Source organism: Suricata suricatta, chromosome 7, assembly GCF_006229205.1.
Source record: "Suricata suricatta isolate VVHF042 chromosome 7, meerkat_22Aug2017_6uvM2_HiC, whole genome shotgun sequence".
Lineage (NCBI taxonomy): Eukaryota > Metazoa > Chordata > Mammalia > Carnivora > Herpestidae > Suricata > Suricata suricatta.
In genome coordinates, this window is record NC_043706.1 from 122,647,608 (window position 1) to 122,664,467 (window position 16,860).

Below are 16,860 nucleotides of genomic sequence, written 5' to 3' on the forward strand. Positions count from 1 at the left end.
TCGTGGTCCATCCACTTTCCTATGTATAAGTTTATTTTGGGAGTGTTTGCTGTATAATTGGATTTAATGAAATGTTTAGAGGTGCAGTAGGCAGGACTTTGAGTAGATAATGAAAGAAAATGCAAAATGCTTATTGATTTATGATGTGGTTTCATCTTAGCTTGGGCAAACCATGCAGTATTTAATACATAGTAGCAGAATATTTACTATTGAAGCTTGAAAAAAAAAGTGGAGGTGGGAGGGTAAGAGGAACTCAATTTTAGAAACCAAAGCAAAAACTCAAATACCAAAATTGAGATACAATTTGGATCACAAGGCAAAGGAAAAGGTGCAGTTGAGTCTACAAACTGGAATTTTTTGCTACAATGAGGCTAGATATATATTTTTACTTATTTATTTATTTATTTTAAAGTTTATTTATTTGGAGAGAAACAGAACCAGGGGTGGAGGGGGAGGGGGGAGGGGAAGACAGAGGATCCAGCAGCGAGCCCTGTGTGGGGCTCACACTCATGGACTGTGAGATCAGGACCTGAGCTGAAGTCGGACGTTTAAGCAACTGAGCCATCCAGGTGCCTCATGATGCTAGATATTTAGATAATAAATATATTAATTTATCTAACAACAACTTTAGTGACTGGTTGACTTTTTAGCTTTTAAAGAAGATGTGGATCTCTGATGCCGATGGTCATTAATAAATAAAGGTTACCTTCCATGCAAGAAACCTTTCCAGACTCTGCTGTTGCTGCAGTGTGCAAAGCACCCCCCCTGCCTCCAACGATAGCCCAGCAAATTTTAATGATCTGTCATTCAAGTTGCCTTTAAATTGGTGAAGAGACACCCATAACCTACCTGTAACTACAGAACCCTTTGGAAGAGGATCCTCACTAAAAACGCACAAATGCACAACTTGAAACTGTCCCACTAGAATAATTTTTCCCTCTCTTTGTGGATTAACACAATTGGTTTTACCTTAAGTTAGTATCTCTGTATATTTTTTAGGGAACAAAGACTGTATAAGGTACCTAGTGTAATTTTTAAATTAGCACATAATTTTTATAGGAAAACTAATATGTTGAGTTAAGGAAAGTACAACTTCAGCATCAACCACCTGTTGATCATTCTCACCTTTGTTCTCTACCGTCTGTTCCCAGAGCCGATTCTGGCACCCTACTCTATCCCCATCCCCAGATCCTAGGTCCCTTCCTAATGAATACTTGTCCCAGACTTTCTGTCATCCTTAATGGCCTAACAGGAGAATAGATAATAATTAAATAAATTTATAATTAATTTTTTGGTTTATTATGTTGTTTTTTTGCATGAACGTTTGGGAAAAGCCTTCAAAGACATTAAATTTTTATAGCTGTAGGCCCGGATGGCAGATACGCTGGACCTCAGTGGGTCTTTACAAAACTCTGACATGGCCACATATTGGAGGTGCTCTCCCCTCCTCCTCCCACCCCAAAATCTCTTAGTTCAGGCTAATGCTTGTGCCAGTGCCTTGTGATTCTGTTCTAACCATCCACGGTATTGAGAACCCTCACCATAGAAGAGCAGATAGCAGTTACTGCATCTGATTCACACACAACACCCCCTCCCCCACCACCTACCAAGTTTACCTGTTTTTTGGTATGTTCGTTGTATTCTCCAGGAAGATTATGTGCACTTTTAATTAAGGTCTTTGCAATGTGGTAATAATAAACACTAATAATAGCAAGTGGTATGAGGAAGTAGACCAAGAAGATGAGCACTGAATGAATCTTTGGGTGTAATTCGTCCGTGTAAGGGTAGGGTACACACGCCAGGAAGCTGCCATTTTCAATGCTCTCAATGCGCGTCACTTCCGAAAACACGGCTTCCGGAAGCGCCAACAGCACGGAGACCACCCAGATCCCCACCGCCTTTACGCAGGTCCACAGCAATGCCCCGGAAGTCTGGATGTCCATGGGGTTGACGATGGCTCTGTACCTGGGAAGACAACATGACTCACATTACTCTTTTAGAAAGAAAAATGTAAAAGAGACAGAGGGAGGAAGGGAGGGAGGAAGGGAGGAGAGACCCTACTGGCTGAGAGACAGTTGCTAGTAGTTTGTTGTTCCCTGGCTGGTAGTAGATGGAATACTTAGTATCTCCGAAGTCTGTCTGTCTACAAGACATTCCACTGCTTATTAGCACAGAATACAGAAAGAGAAAGGAAAAGATTTTAAATTGTTATTCCCCAAATTCCATTAATTTCCATACCTCTTTTGCAAGTGTTTTTCTAAATCACACATACTACAAATATATATCATCTATTGAATATTTCCGTTGAAATCACTGCATTTTCAAAAAATTATCACTGCTCTAATTGCAATAGCAGACACAAATCCTGAAATATAAAACATCTACAAAATAATGTTATCAAGGTCTATTTTGATGCTCTTCTCCATCTTCTGAGACTCAGTCTTCCACTTGATTTCCCAAGGGCATTAGTAAACCTTAAAGACTGGGGTTTTCTCCATCATTCAGTCATAAGAACTGAAAGAACTGAAGACCAAATAATGTTCCGTCTTTGTAACTGAAATTTATGTCATGTTGATACCTCATGAAATCCTCTCTCTTCTGATAGAGCACCATCAAAGGAATCACGCTCCAGGACACAAGGGCTTAAAGAACCCAAAGAGCTAACTCAATCACACACTTTAGGGTAATCATAATGCAAACAAACCAAAATTATATGTGAACATCAAGTTATAGTTTTCTCAAAGTATTTCAGGTTATAGTACACCTAGGAGGTTAACATGATAAGCATTTCTCTCAAAGTTTTGTGATTTAAAAAAATTGGATAAACCACCTATTACTGTGCCTGCCCATTAGCAGATACTAACCATGCCATGATTTTATATCTTCTCCTTATTTATAGTTGATTATAAAAAATTTATAACATTTTAATTTATTTTTGAGAGATAGAGACAGAGCATGAGCAAGAGAGGGACAGAGAAAGAGGGAGACATAGAATCCAAAGCAGGCTCCAGGCTTTAAGCTGTCAGCACAGAGCGAACGAGGGGCTTGAACCCACGAACTGTGAGATCATGACCTGAGCCGAAGTCAGACGCTTAACCGACTGAGCCACCCAGGCGCCCCTACAGTTGATTTAGTATGTTGTACTAAAAATTCAGAATATTTCAAGCAACGTAACAAGCAGATAAGGTCTTCTGAGGTTCCCTAAATATGTTTCCCATTGCCCACCAGAGAGAAACAGCTCCTAGCCTCAGTGTCACTCTGAGGGGAGCTGCTCTTTCTTCTTCCTAATTTGCATCAAGCATCATTCCCAGACTCTCAGGCAGAGAAAGACAGCTTGCGTTTTAATCTAGAGAGTCTTCCCCTGTATAACAGGAAACAAAAATTAATTTAGAGCGACAGCAAAGGGCCTCAACACCAAATTAAATAAAGTCGCACACATACTGCATTTATTTCACATAGACTTTGCACATGGCAGAAAAAGCAAGCATGTGTTCCTCCCCATTCTGCTTAATTGCATGTTCTGAAGTAAAAGAATTACAATCAGTAACTAGAATGAGCTGTATTTTCTGTTTCTTTTTAATGTTTTATTAGATTAATATATTCAAGGAGTTTTTTATTTTTATCAGAGAACATAAAGAGTCTGTAAAGGAAAATTGATTTCATTTCAGGTCCAGCTCCTGGGTTGAACCAAATTTTATATCATTACCTCCATATGACTAAGAAATGTCCTTCTGCTGCTGTCTCTTGAATTAAATACTGTAGACATTTGCTCTTGACATCTTGTTATGAAGTTGAAAATTTTCTCTCTTATACATTTCTATCTCTCCCATTATCAACTTCTTAATTCAGTAAATTATATTAAATGTTTATAAAAACAGTCACTAGATTGCCATTATGACCAACCAAAAATCTCTTACTGTAGAATTAAGTAATATGTTGTCTTTTTTCTTAAACATGTCTCTGATTTACCTACAGTTGTTACTTGATTTTGTTTAGTTTGCATAATTTTCCATGTACCTGAATTTGCTTTTTTCTAACTGCTCTTTTACCACCTTGCTGAATAATTGGAGTCCCAGTACTTGAATCTCAATTCTTCCTTTTTAGCCTTTTACTTTTATCAAGCTCCTCTCTGCCTTCTTTTTGGTTTTACTTTCTAAGATGCTTTATTAGCCTTAGCTCCCATTCTTTCTTATAATTTTTTTTATTTCTGCCATCATATTTTTATGAGCTAGCTGTCAGCACAGAGCCTGATGTGGGGCTTGAACCCATGAACCACGAGATCATGACCTGAGCCAAAGCCGGATGCTCAACTGACTGAGCCACCCTGGCGCCCCTTTAAATATGTTTAAAATTTTTATTTTAAGAGAGACAGAGAGAGAGAGAGAGAGAGAGAGAGAGAGAGAATCCCAAGCAGGCTCCACACTCAGCATGGAGCCCAATGGAAAGCTCATGACCCTGGATCATGACCTGAGCTAAAATCAATCAAAAGTCAGATGCTCAACTGACTGAGCCATCGAGGTGTCCCTCTACTATCATATTTTTAATTTCTAGAAGCTCTTGCTTTGCAAGTGAATAGATAATTAGAAGAAACTGCTCCCTAAATATAGTCAAGTAACTATATTTTATTATCAATGTATATTATTTTATCTTGTGGATCTATTTTTTTTCTTTTTGCATGATCAGATATCTCTCTTTGCTTTTTTTAGCATTAATTACAATGATGTTATTGGAATTCATGGAAATATAATTAAAACAGATTTTTAAACAAACGAAAAATGAACTAATACATTTATAGATATTTATTTGCTGGTGTGTTGCTTGGTTTCTTTATGCTGGAATTTCTCTTCAAAAGTTAGATATCTACTATACCCCAATTCATATTTAAGATCAAAGTACCAAAAGGTTGATGGCAAATTTTTCTGTACATGAAGGATATGGAGAAAGAACAGGGAAGTTTTCTGGGGGTGATGGTTACCAAAATTAGGTCAATTAACTAAACTTCCTTGTTAGATTTTCAGGAAACTCAAAGAATACCCTGACCTTTGTGGATTTAAAAAGGAGGAAAACATCACTCCTTTAGTCTCATTTCCACCTCATCTCTAAGCACATAACATTAAACATATTGGAGAAACTGCAAAGAAGAATGGAAGTTTTAACTCTTTCATTGCAGTAACACTACCAATAACATGCTAATAACATTAACAGAGCTGTAGCAACAGCTCTAGGATTCTTGGTTCAGGGGAAGTAAGAAACCTAATGGGAGCATAAGGCATGGGTAGAGAAGGCCTTTTCAACAGGGACAGTTCTTGGCCATGGCCTGCAGGAAAGGGAAACAGACTTTGGATATTATTCTAAAGGATATATATTTGCTAGAAATGAGAGTGTTGACAATTATATACAGCAGGAAATTATAGTTTAAAACAACAGGTTACTGAAGCATCATTATTAGTACTTAACCATGGCTTACAATTATCAGAGAATAAGGTTTACACCAATGTGTCACGTGCATCTTTGAAAGGATAAAAAGTAAAACAATACAGTGCAAATTAATATGGACCTATTTAATCATCCTTTATTTAAATATTTATAAAAATATTGGAATGAGGGGTACCTGGGTAGTTCAGTCAGTTAAGTGTCTGACTCTTGGTTCTGGCCCAGGTCATGGTCTCATATTTCGTGGATCTAAGTCCCACATTGGGTTCTGTGCTGACAGTGCAGAGCCTGCTTGGGATTCTTTCTTTCTTCCTCTCTCTCTGCCCCTTCCCCCACCCCCTTCAAAATAAATAAATATTTTTTAAAATATATAGGAATGAAACAGTCCCTCAGTATGAAAAGTATCTTTCTTCCAGAAAGCTTTCTAGATATCCCTAATTGAAAACTAAAAAAATAATGAATCAAAAGGTATTAAAGAAAACATAATCACCATTTATATATTAAATATCAACAAATACATATGCTTCTTCATTAATTTCTGTTTTGAATCTAGCACTTACCATATCTGCATGTAGCCTAAATTTATAGTAAGGGATAATGAAATGTCATTGTATTAAAATATATATAATTAAAATTATATCATTTTTAACTCATATAAAGTCATCTCAGTTTCTCAAAACCTCCACCTACACATTTCTGCACACATACTAGTTACACTATTCATAATTTCTTTTCTTTCTTCTTTCTTTTTTTTTTTGCTTATCATACTTTCATTTATAAAAAGCCAACAAAGAGTTTAAATATGGACAGTCTGTCAAAGGAGAGGAAGGTATTGCAAAAGCAAGAGAAAGAAAGAGAAATTTTCAAAAAGAAGTGTAGACCTCTGTGTCAAATGTTCCTTAAAAATAAAAACAAAGACAAAAACCTCCTTTGAAACCAGAGCCTATGTTTTACTCATTGTTGTATCTAAAGTGCATAAAAGAATGCCTGACCCATACTCATTTCTCAATGAACATTTGTTAAACCAATAAGGAAATGTGGTCCGAGCAGCAAGGAGATCACTTATTAAGACAGTTTTGATAGAGTGGGGTGATCATCATTGGGTATTCGGTTGAGGTGAGAATGACATCAGAGATGGAGACAAAGTCTAGTCTAGTGATACTCAAGATGGATCAAAATTCAGAATCACCTGGAGAGCTGAAAAAAGATAGAGTATTAGGTTTCTCTCCAGACTTAGGATGTAGAATGTGAGGTTATATATTTTACTAGGATTTTCAAATGATTTTGAATATAAACCAGATTTAGAAACCACCTTTCAAGAGATTAACTGTGGCAGTGAGCATCTTTCCACCAGACCTCTGTGAGCTTGTCCAGTGCAAAAGACACACAGTCAGCAGTGGAGAGTATCTGGACTTCAGCAAAAGTTCAGTGTTAAGAACTAGATGCCTGACCTTTACAATATGTCACATCATGTTTCAAAAAATATTTATAGCCCACAGCAGTAACATTTACTCTGAATAAAATTACTAAATTTATTATTTAAAAATATATATTCATGATCATAGAACAGAATGTCTAAAATGATAATCTCTTAAAAATAATGTAGTAAGTAGGATGTCACCTTGGAAAGAGTGAGAAATACTGGATTCAATTACAGAGGGCTCAGCAATGCCATTTGTTCTTTACCCTCCTGCAAAATCACTTTGTTCTTAATCCATTGAAGTGTATGACTTAAATGACACATGAAAGTCTCATGAGAAGGGCAATGATAATGACAAGTCACGGTGATGAATGCAACAGGTTGGAAATAGCCAGTCTATGATTAAAGGAATTGGGCAAGGGCTATAGAAGATAAGGAGATCATCATCATTAATTTTTCAATAGGCTCATTTTGCTCTCTACTTCAATGCCTACTATCTGATAATTAACTGCATATATGAATAATATTGGTTTGAATTAAGGGTATGATCCTGACACATAGGTGACATAGCAGAAGCAGTTACACATCAACCTACTGTTTAAGTGAATTATGTTAATTATGTTCATGTTAATTTTGTCATTTGATAAAAAAAAAATCCTGTGCAGTAAAATTGATTAGTATACCCACTTGACAGAAAAGCTCATGGAGACTATGAGATTAAATGATGTTGAAATAATCACAGAGCCAGAAGGCAAATGACTTCGAATTCACACAAGACTATCTTGTGATTTCAGATTCTATAGTTTTTCAGCTTATGGTACATTGCAGCAAATGCAATTGAAGAATTAAATGCTTGCCCTCTTCTATCCATTTTGGGATATTTTCTTCTTTTCTTTTTAAAGTCACTGATATTTTTAACTGGAAAGACTTAACTTATGTCCATAACTATGCTTTCTCAATTTAATGACCATTTTTACTGTTAAATAACTAAGACTCAACAGGTAATATTTTGTATCTTTTAAAATATTTTTAGAAACTTCATTTTCATTGAATCATTTTAAGTATCTACAGCCACCTCTACACCATGCTCTCATAATCTAAAACTGGATCCTCATGAGATATTTAATGCTGGTTGTCTCTTAAAATATGGTTCTTTTCCAAAAACTAATTTAAATTAAATCACAATTATTAAAATTTTATTTTCAAAATATTCTCCACAAATTTCCACAAATAATAAGAGTAAAGAAGATCTACTTTGAAAGTTGGAAAAATATTGTTTGGTTTTTCTTTTTTAGAGAGAGAGAGAGAGAGTGAGTGAGCAAGAACACACATACTCGAGCAAGTGAAGGGGAGAGGGGCAGAAGGAGACGGAGAGAGCTCCAGTCCATCTGATGGAGATGTGGGGCTTCATTTCACAACTGTGAGATGACCTGAGCCAAAATCAAGAGTGGGACACTCAACCGACTGAGCCACCCAGGCATCCATTGAAAAAATATTCTCAATGAAAATCTGCAAAAGGAAAATATCAAGACTTAATGGCAAATAGATGAATGAAGAGAAGGGCTTGGGATAAATAAATGTTTAGTTTATTCTTGTTCCCCTTGAAGATCCATGAATAACTGGAAATAGAAAATATTGTGCAGCACATCAATAAATCAGTGATGTTCACCAAGATGGGCTATTAGCCTAATAGTACTGAATATTTTGTATCAATAATTAGAACAGTAAATTAAGAGATAGCTCATTAAGTTTGAACCTAGAAATATTAAGTTAGGTCATCACTTTAAAGCTTGGATTGAAACTTAAAATAACTTTGGTCATACAGAAACTAATAAGAATACAGGAATAAAAACAACAAACAATTAAAAAAAGGAAATGTCATGACAATGGATCTTTTTGCACAGAAAAATAAACAAAGGAACTTTCCAAATACCAAGGTTGCCAGTATATTTGGGATGTGAGTGGAGGTCTCCATGGATCTGAAAATAATATACTGGTGACATGAATATTATCTAAAACTTCCAAACTATTTAGAAAGTAAAAGTAATAATGGAAAGTAAATACACAAACATAGCATATAACTGTCTTGTACTGAATACTGTACAACACCTAAAAGAGAATCATCTACACCCCTATACCAGCATCAACTTTTCCATAAGTAAACAAGTAAGTACTAACTAAGAAACTTTAAGAAAGAACTTATTGAATGGAGTGTTCCAGAGCCATAATAAAGAATGAGATCATGCCATTTGTGACGACATGGATGGACATAGAGGGTATTATACTAAGTGAAATGAGACATACTGAGAAAGACGAATACCATATGATTTCATGCATGTGTGGATTCAAAAAACTAAACAAATGAATTTTTAAAGAGCCAAAAATCAGAATCATATCTACAAATACAAAGAATGAGCTGATGGTTGCAAGAGGCAAGAAGGGTGGGGAGATGAGCAAAATGGATAAAGAGAGTGGGAGATACAGGCTTCCAGTTATGCAATGACTGTCACGAGAATAAAAGAACAGCATAGGGAATATAGTCAATGGTATGGTAATAGCATTGCACACTGACAGATGGTAGCTACAGTGTGGTGAGGAGAACATAATGTATAGAGAAGCTGACTCACTATGTTGTACACCTGAAACTAATATAACATTGATTGCCAACTATACTCACATTTTAATTTTTTAAAAAATTGTTGGGGAGCCTGGGTGGCTCAGTCAGTTAAGCATCCGATTTTGGCTCAGGTCAAGATGTCACAGTTAGTGGGTTCGAGCCCCACGTCAGTGCTGACAGCTAACTCAGAGCCTGGAGCCTGTCTTCAGATTCTGTGTCTCCCTCTCTCTCTGACCCTCCCCTGCTCACACTGTCTCTCTCTCTCTCAAAAATAAATTAAAACATTAAAAAAATTTAAAAAAAAAACTTGTTGAGAATGAGAAAATAAAAATGCAATTAAAATTATTAAAGACCTTAGAGATTGGTCAACTCTCCTGAGGAATCAACAACTAAAAGAACCAAAGTAAATTGTTATTTTTGTTCCTTAAACACACAAACAGGAAGTACTGGTGGGACCACTAATGACAAGGAAAATGTTGAACTTCACTGACTTCCTGGCTTAGCCAGAGCAGATGGCGCCCTATTTAAACGCACCACCACAGGCAAAAGACTGACAAGGTGCATCTTCGAAAGTGTTTCCACTGAGAAGTGGACCCAATAGAATCAGCATAAGTGATTATATGAAAGACTTGTTGCAACATGGAGGACAGTGATAAACAGAGGTCACAGGTCAGCTGCCTCACCAACACTAGTGTCCCTTCCCCTCTTTGGGTCTTTCCACTCAATACTCAGAGAGGGAAATAATAGGATCCTATCTACAGTCCTTCAGCTCTACAGATGAAGACATAACTCTTATTTTGCAAATGAGGAAAATACTGCCTTATGACCATGTGTTTTACAGTATTTTATCATCTTCTCCAACTAGAACATTTGAACCTAACAGATACAGGATTGGCACCCACATGCCCGGGGTATCCCTCCTTAGTTATAGAGTGTCCCAAAAGTTTCAGACCTAAGTGGATGAATAATCTTCAAAAACTATAAAGTAGTGCACAAATTATGGCAATAGTACGAATATTGTGAGAATTATACAGCCCCTCCAACGTCTCAGATTTCTTCTAAAAAGAATAATAAAGAACATAAGTTAGAAGCATTTGAGACTAATGAATAAAAGATATCTGACTTATTGGAATCAAATATAGCAACTTTTATTTAACAAAAAAACCCATATAAATTCAATTAAAAACTGATAAATTAGTGCTGGTTATAATTTGTCCTGTTTTATGACTGCATAAAAATAACAACTGAGCACTTCTTATGGAAAAACTTTCCTTTTTGCACTAGCAGAGAGAAAGTTCACAGACAAACATGTGACTCACATTCGTATGATCTTCAACTTTTATTTTTCCTCTACCTGGGTTTCCTCCCTTTTTTATATCTGTTCTATGTTGTTTGTATCTTTATTTTTAAGCTCCTTTAAATTCTTTCAGAACAAGTTGAAAATTAAAAAAGTTCTTGCTCTGGTAAAATGGGTTCTCTTTAAGGGGAGTGTGCAGTATTCTCTTAGGTAGATATGGCCAGTCTGAACTCCCTAGAAAAGTTTAGAAAGATACTCTAAGTGCTCATCTCAGCACCGAGAAGTAAGGGCTTTTCAGCATACTGTCCAGGGCTCCTGACCAAAGAAGAAAGCATCTCCAGGGGGGCCAGCTGGTTACTCAGTACCTGCTCTTCAATCAGGAGTTTTGGTGAAAACCCAGAAGACAAATGATGGCCTTCCCTCCCGTCCCTGGACTAACACTCATAAGAATGCTTCTCAAGGCCTAGGGAGTGTTCGATCCAGGGCCTACATTTGATCTGTTTCAATATTTTAACAAATAATTATACCAAAGAGAATATCTGTTTGCATTGTTATAATATCCAAATAATGATTCAAGGTTCTTACCTAACAGAACCATCTCAGTTAAAAGATTAAATTTGATTATCCTAACTAGCAAAGAAAAACTTGAAATCATTAATATATTAGCACTTTAGTTAGATTTGGTGAAAAATTATGTTTGCATTCAATCCAACATTGGCTATTCAATATCAGAAAAACAACATTAAATTAATGACACATTAAATTAATATTAATTGCATTTTTATTATTTTATAGGCTTTTAATATTTGATTTATAAATACATTTTAGTTCACAGTTATATTTTTAAAAAGAATAAGAATTAATATCTAGTTTTACATTTATAAATGCATAAAATTGTCAAGTCTATAGTTCAGCACTAGGAATCTAGGAAATTTTTCCTATGAAGGAAAGAGGAGAACTCATTCTATAAGTTATTTGCATTTAGTTAGGGGCTTTTAGAGGCCAAAAGGTCTTCATAAATCAAAGAAATTATATCCTAAGTCTGGAAATTAAGCCACTGTAATAGACAGTGAAGGATATTTCTGTGAGCTAACCATAAATAAAGTATCTTTATGGGACCCCACCTGCTCAGTATCCCAGCATGTTTGTGTGTGTGTGTGTGTGTGTGTGTGTGAAACTGTTAAAAACATAATGCCACAGAGAATATGCACATGCCTTCAATCAGCTACTTCGTATGAACAAGCAAGTACATTTCCAAAATATAAAAAGATCATCAAGATAGAAGTAGAAAATTAACTAAAATCACCACACTCACCATCTCAGATCGGGCCCTATCTCTTCTCCTCCACTTGGGTTATGAAATGCCTCTGAGGCACATCTACAATGGACAGAAATGAGCTTTTTGAAGGATGTATCTGTTGAAACTTCTCAAAAAAGCTTGAAAAGTCAAGGATTAATCATCTCAAGAACCAAAAGTGTCACCCACACAACTCTTTGGTCATATCAAACAAGGTGATTTAAGCCCCAAGGTAGATTCATAAATATTATATTTCTTATTTCAGTCTCTGCTCTCCAGGGATGCTGTCACCAATGCTCTATAACACTGAAGTCCACCTCACACTGGAATGTGCTTTCTGAACGAAAATGATCTTTCTGTTTCTTTTTCTACATTTCTGTGATCTCTATGTCTATACTCTCTATCTTTATTTTCTTCAGCAAAGACACTTCAGCCATCTAGTGAAGATATGATATTTGGTTTAAGAAACAACTGAATTTGTTGTTTAAAAAGTTTTTCTATTGCTACTACTACTACTTAATTTTGAATTTTTATGATGTTCTTTCCTTTTGTTGGACCTAATGAATCAGCTTTTGAAATCATTTTTCCTTTTATATTCTTGATCGCTTAGCTTTAAATTGAATTTTTCAGTCTACCATTAAATAAGAAAAATCATTAATAATTTTTTAGATGTGGAAAAGTAAAAATGTGGCTTAATGGTAAAGAGTAAGGGCTTTGAACTGAGCTCAAATGCTGGCTCTATCACTGTGAGTTCATGAAAACATTGCTTAATTTCAAAACTTAGATTTCTTCCCTTTAAAATAGTAATAATAGGGGCACCTGGGTGGCTCAGCCAGTTAAGCGTCCGGCTTCAGCTCAGGTCATGATCTTGTGGTTCGTGGATTCGAGCCCTGTGTCAGGTTCTGTGCTGACAGCTAGCTCAGAGCCTGGAGCCTGCTTCTGATTCTGTGTCCCCCTCTCTCTCTGACCCTCCTCTGCTTGCTCTGTCTCTCAAAAATAAATTTTAAAACATTAAAAAAAATTTAAATAGTAATAATAATATTGCTTACTAAATGATGTTGTGAGGGTAATAAACTCACACACAAAGAAGCACAGTGCTAAGGACAATTAGTCTTCTACCTGTTTCCAGATTCACAGGAAATCCAAATATTTGGTAAGATAAAATATGAGGTGATTAAATACTTATCAACACTTGATCACTATGTTCTGGAAGAAAAATAGAAATGTAAACAATACATAGTAAAACATTTCCAAACCACTTTAATTGACTATTGGAATGTATTGAATAATTTTGTCCCCAGTGATTCCAGTTCCTTAATTTATAGTTCCAAAACACACATTGATAGGCAAAAGAAGAATCTGGACCAAGTAGAAGAAGTAACCCAACTTTCTTTATCCTTATTATTAAAGTATCCATGCTGCATTTACAAAGTACATGATGTACACAACAAACCAAAAAAGTCAGTAAATACGTGAGTAATAGGATGTTCTCTGACTGGGTCAGAGCCAATTTACCTGTGGGTCTCCGTGACAATAGATAAAGAAAAACGGCATAAATAAATTCAAGCCCAGGATCTTGCTACTAGTAGAAACACAAGCACAATAATAGTAATTTTAACTATTATAGTCATAGATATTCATTAAGTTTTATTTTAATTATTAAGTAGAATTCTTTTAACTTTCTAATTAAAATGGATTCTATAAAGAGGGGCAGCTAAACTAAGTCGTATTTTAATTACAGGGTTCAAAAAAATTATAAAAGGTAATAGAAGTTGTCATATTAGCAAAATAAGGCACATATAATTCATCCAAAGGCACCCATTTGGTTTTAGAAAGAATATAGCACAAACTAAAAAGTAAATAATATTTGGTTTAAAAAGACAGAAGGTCTCAACTCTCCAGTGATTATTGTCTTTCCTTCAATGAAGATTAACTCTTCAATGCCAGAGTGATAGGACATTATTGCAAATACCAGGACATTTAGATGTAGTCATTTTCCACTAATAACATGTAAGTTGAAGAAGAGGAGCATAAACACTACCTCAATCCTCCAAGTTCAATTGTTTATCTAAATAGCTTAAGTCAACACCCCATCCCAAAAGGAATTAAACCAGGGCTCCATGCACAGCTACCTAATGGGACATTTTGTCCCCACCCCCATCCAGACATTCCTCCATGCTTAAAAGCATGATGATAGAGAGAGTGAGATAGAGGCATGGACCAGCAGTCAGCAGTCCTGGGTTCTCCTTACCGCCCTTCAGGGGGACTTACTTTCCCTGGGCCTCAATATCTTACCTCAATACCTAGAAAATGACATAGTTGAAGTTAGTTGATCTGCAAGGTAAAAGAATAGACAAGTCTGACCTTTAAAATATGTGAAAAGCAGATTTGATATCAAAAGTGTAATTTTACAGCACCATTTTTGGATAGTACAGTTCAGTACCTACCTGTTTGTGGGGGAGGGGATTAAAGCAAGAATGTGTAGTCATCTGTCTGAAGAACATTTACTATTGTAGCTGTTTGACTTTGAATAAATAACAGAATTTAGTTAATAAGTATAAATGATGTTTCCCCATATCTGAAAAAAAAAACCCTCCAAATCAAACACTTCCCTAAATTAAGTCAGACATTCTGACCTTCAGGTTATTAAAAAAACTAAGGAAAAGTGCAATTCCAAGATTTTAGCACACGCTAAAACGTTCTACATGGTAAGTGCCCTGTTGCCCAATTATCCTATAGCCCTTCTATGACATTGACAATAAAGATTTTCAGACTGTGTGCAGGGCAGGAGGGAGACGAGGCTATGCAATTTTAAAACTACTTTCAAACTAACACAATGTTAATAATTTTCGTATATATTTTTTCAAACTTCACAGCCCAGTCCTTTTTAACTCCTTTTAATCCAATTCCCAGATACACTCTCTCTTCCCTCTCCTCGTCCATCCATGGACTTTCCTTTCTCCCTTTTCCCCCCAAGGGGCACCCCTGCCCCTCTGCACAGCTTTCCCAGGCCGAGCCCTCACCTGTCGGCGCTGAGGGCGGTGAGCGTGAATACTGACACCCCCACCGAGGTGAGCTGGATGACCGGGATCAGCTTGCAGCCCACCTTCCCGAACATCCACTCGTCGAAGAAGTAGCGGGAGGCATCCACGGGGACGCAGGTGAGCAGCAGCAGCAAGTCCCCCGCGGCCAGGCTGGAGATGAAGATGTTGGGGGCGCTCCTCATGGCGCTGCTGGAGACCAAGATCTTCACCAGCATGATGTTGCCCAGCAAGCCCACCGTGAAGATGAGCAGGTAGAGGGACGGGATCGCGCAGCGGATCGCGAACTTGGCGCTCGTCCCGTCGGCGGCGGCCAGCAAGTCCCTCTCGGACACCCCGGGAACGAAGCCGCTCTGATTGGCGCCCGCCGTCTGGGAGAGGTTGCAGAGAGACGTGGGGGGCATGTTCTCCTTTCCAGGACGGGCCGCTGGGGGTCTCATGCGCCCAGGTGCCCTGAAAAGTGCAACACACACGTGGACGTAATCAGTTCCCCTCTCACGCGGACAAGTTCACGGTCTGGGGAGAGCGAGTCACACTGCCGCGTCTTAAGAGGATCCGGCCTTAGCGAGAAGTCTGTCTGCGCTCAGGGGCTTCGCTTCTGGAAGGGGCACAAGGCTCCTGCTGGCTTCCAATTAGGGGAAGAGAAAAAAAAAAAAGAGCAAAGCAATTGCGTCTTCGTTCTCCTCTTCAATGGTCTGTTTATAGCTAGTGGAAACAGTTGTTTTGTGAACAAAGATTTTTCCCTCCGGAATTAATAAAACTACCTGCAGACAGTTCGCGGGGGGGGCGGGGGGGGGAGAAGTCATTTTGTCCTTGCCCAGCGATCCGCAGGTGAAACCCCGGGGTGCAGGGGCGGGGTGGGAGTGGGGGTAGGGGGTGGGGGGCGGCAGGCACTTTGCTCTTTCCACAGCTTTGCTCTTGTTTCTGCTGTAACGTGTGGAATTGGAGGGAATCTGAGCCCTCTCTCCCACTCTGTGCCCCTACATAGTTACATCCTTACCCGCCTCCAAGCGGGAGGAGCCCCAGTTTGCGACCCTCAGAATTCAGGGACTGAGCTGGCAAGGCCCTGGCACTATAACACTGAATTTAGGAGACAGAAGGAAAAAGAGAGCGAAAATGAATGGAATTCCCTCCCCGCTCTTCTTCCTTGATCATTTTTCTAACCCCAAAGATGGAAACTCTCTCCCACAGCTGGCATATTAGTTTTAAACATATTTATTGAAACATAGCATGCACAAAGCACACAGTTCTTAAATGTACAGCTTAATCTAACCACCATTCAGAGCCTACAGTCTAGCTGCTCTCCTTTGAAATAATCACTATTTATTCTGCCTTTTATCATCTAAGATTAGTTTGCTGCTTTTGGGTATTCTAGAAATGGAACCAAAAAGTATTTAATCTTGTGTCCAGTTTCTGTCAGTCAACATTGTATCTGTGAGACCCACTCATAATTTTGTGTGTAGCATTTTCATTGTTGCATAGTATTCCAGGATAAATATACCCACTGTATTTATCCCTTATAATGAAGACATTTGGATTTTTATAGTTTTAGCTAATTTGGACAACGCTTCCATAAATATTCTTTGTCTTCTGGTGCATATTTGAATCTCAGGTGTAGATTTATTAGGTCTCAATGATTAAATTATGTTCAACTTTAGCAGAAATGGACAATTTTCCAAAGTGAATTCCAATTTTTTTCTTTTGACATTTGCTGGACAATATCTGTTAAGGCTGAACATACGTATGTTTATGACT

The 16,860-nt window shown here is 37.4% G+C and overlaps 1 protein-coding gene across 10 annotated transcripts in view; it reads right to left on the minus strand.

The window, feature by feature from the left end:
- NMBR (neuromedin B receptor) overlaps window positions 1-16,860 on the minus strand; it is a 67,155-nt gene that overhangs the window by 2,508 nt on the left and 47,787 nt on the right. For 4 of the 10 annotated variants that reach the window (XM_029944434.1, XM_029944433.1, XM_029944430.1 and 1 more), the window contains 2 exons: window positions 15,088-15,558; window positions 1,617-1,965 (listed from right to left, as the gene is read on the minus strand). In XM_029944434.1, coding sequence (XP_029800294.1) covers window positions 1,617-1,965; window positions 15,088-15,545 — 807 coding nt within the window. In that variant the 5' untranslated portion in view covers window positions 15,546-15,558. Of the gene's footprint in view, window positions 1-1,616; window positions 1,966-12,082; window positions 12,106-13,579; window positions 13,647-14,359; window positions 14,402-14,511; window positions 14,583-15,087; window positions 15,559-16,860 lie in introns of those variants that run through there. The other 6 variants (XM_029944435.1, XM_029944437.1, XM_029944431.1 and 3 more) reach the window with 6 other exon arrangements.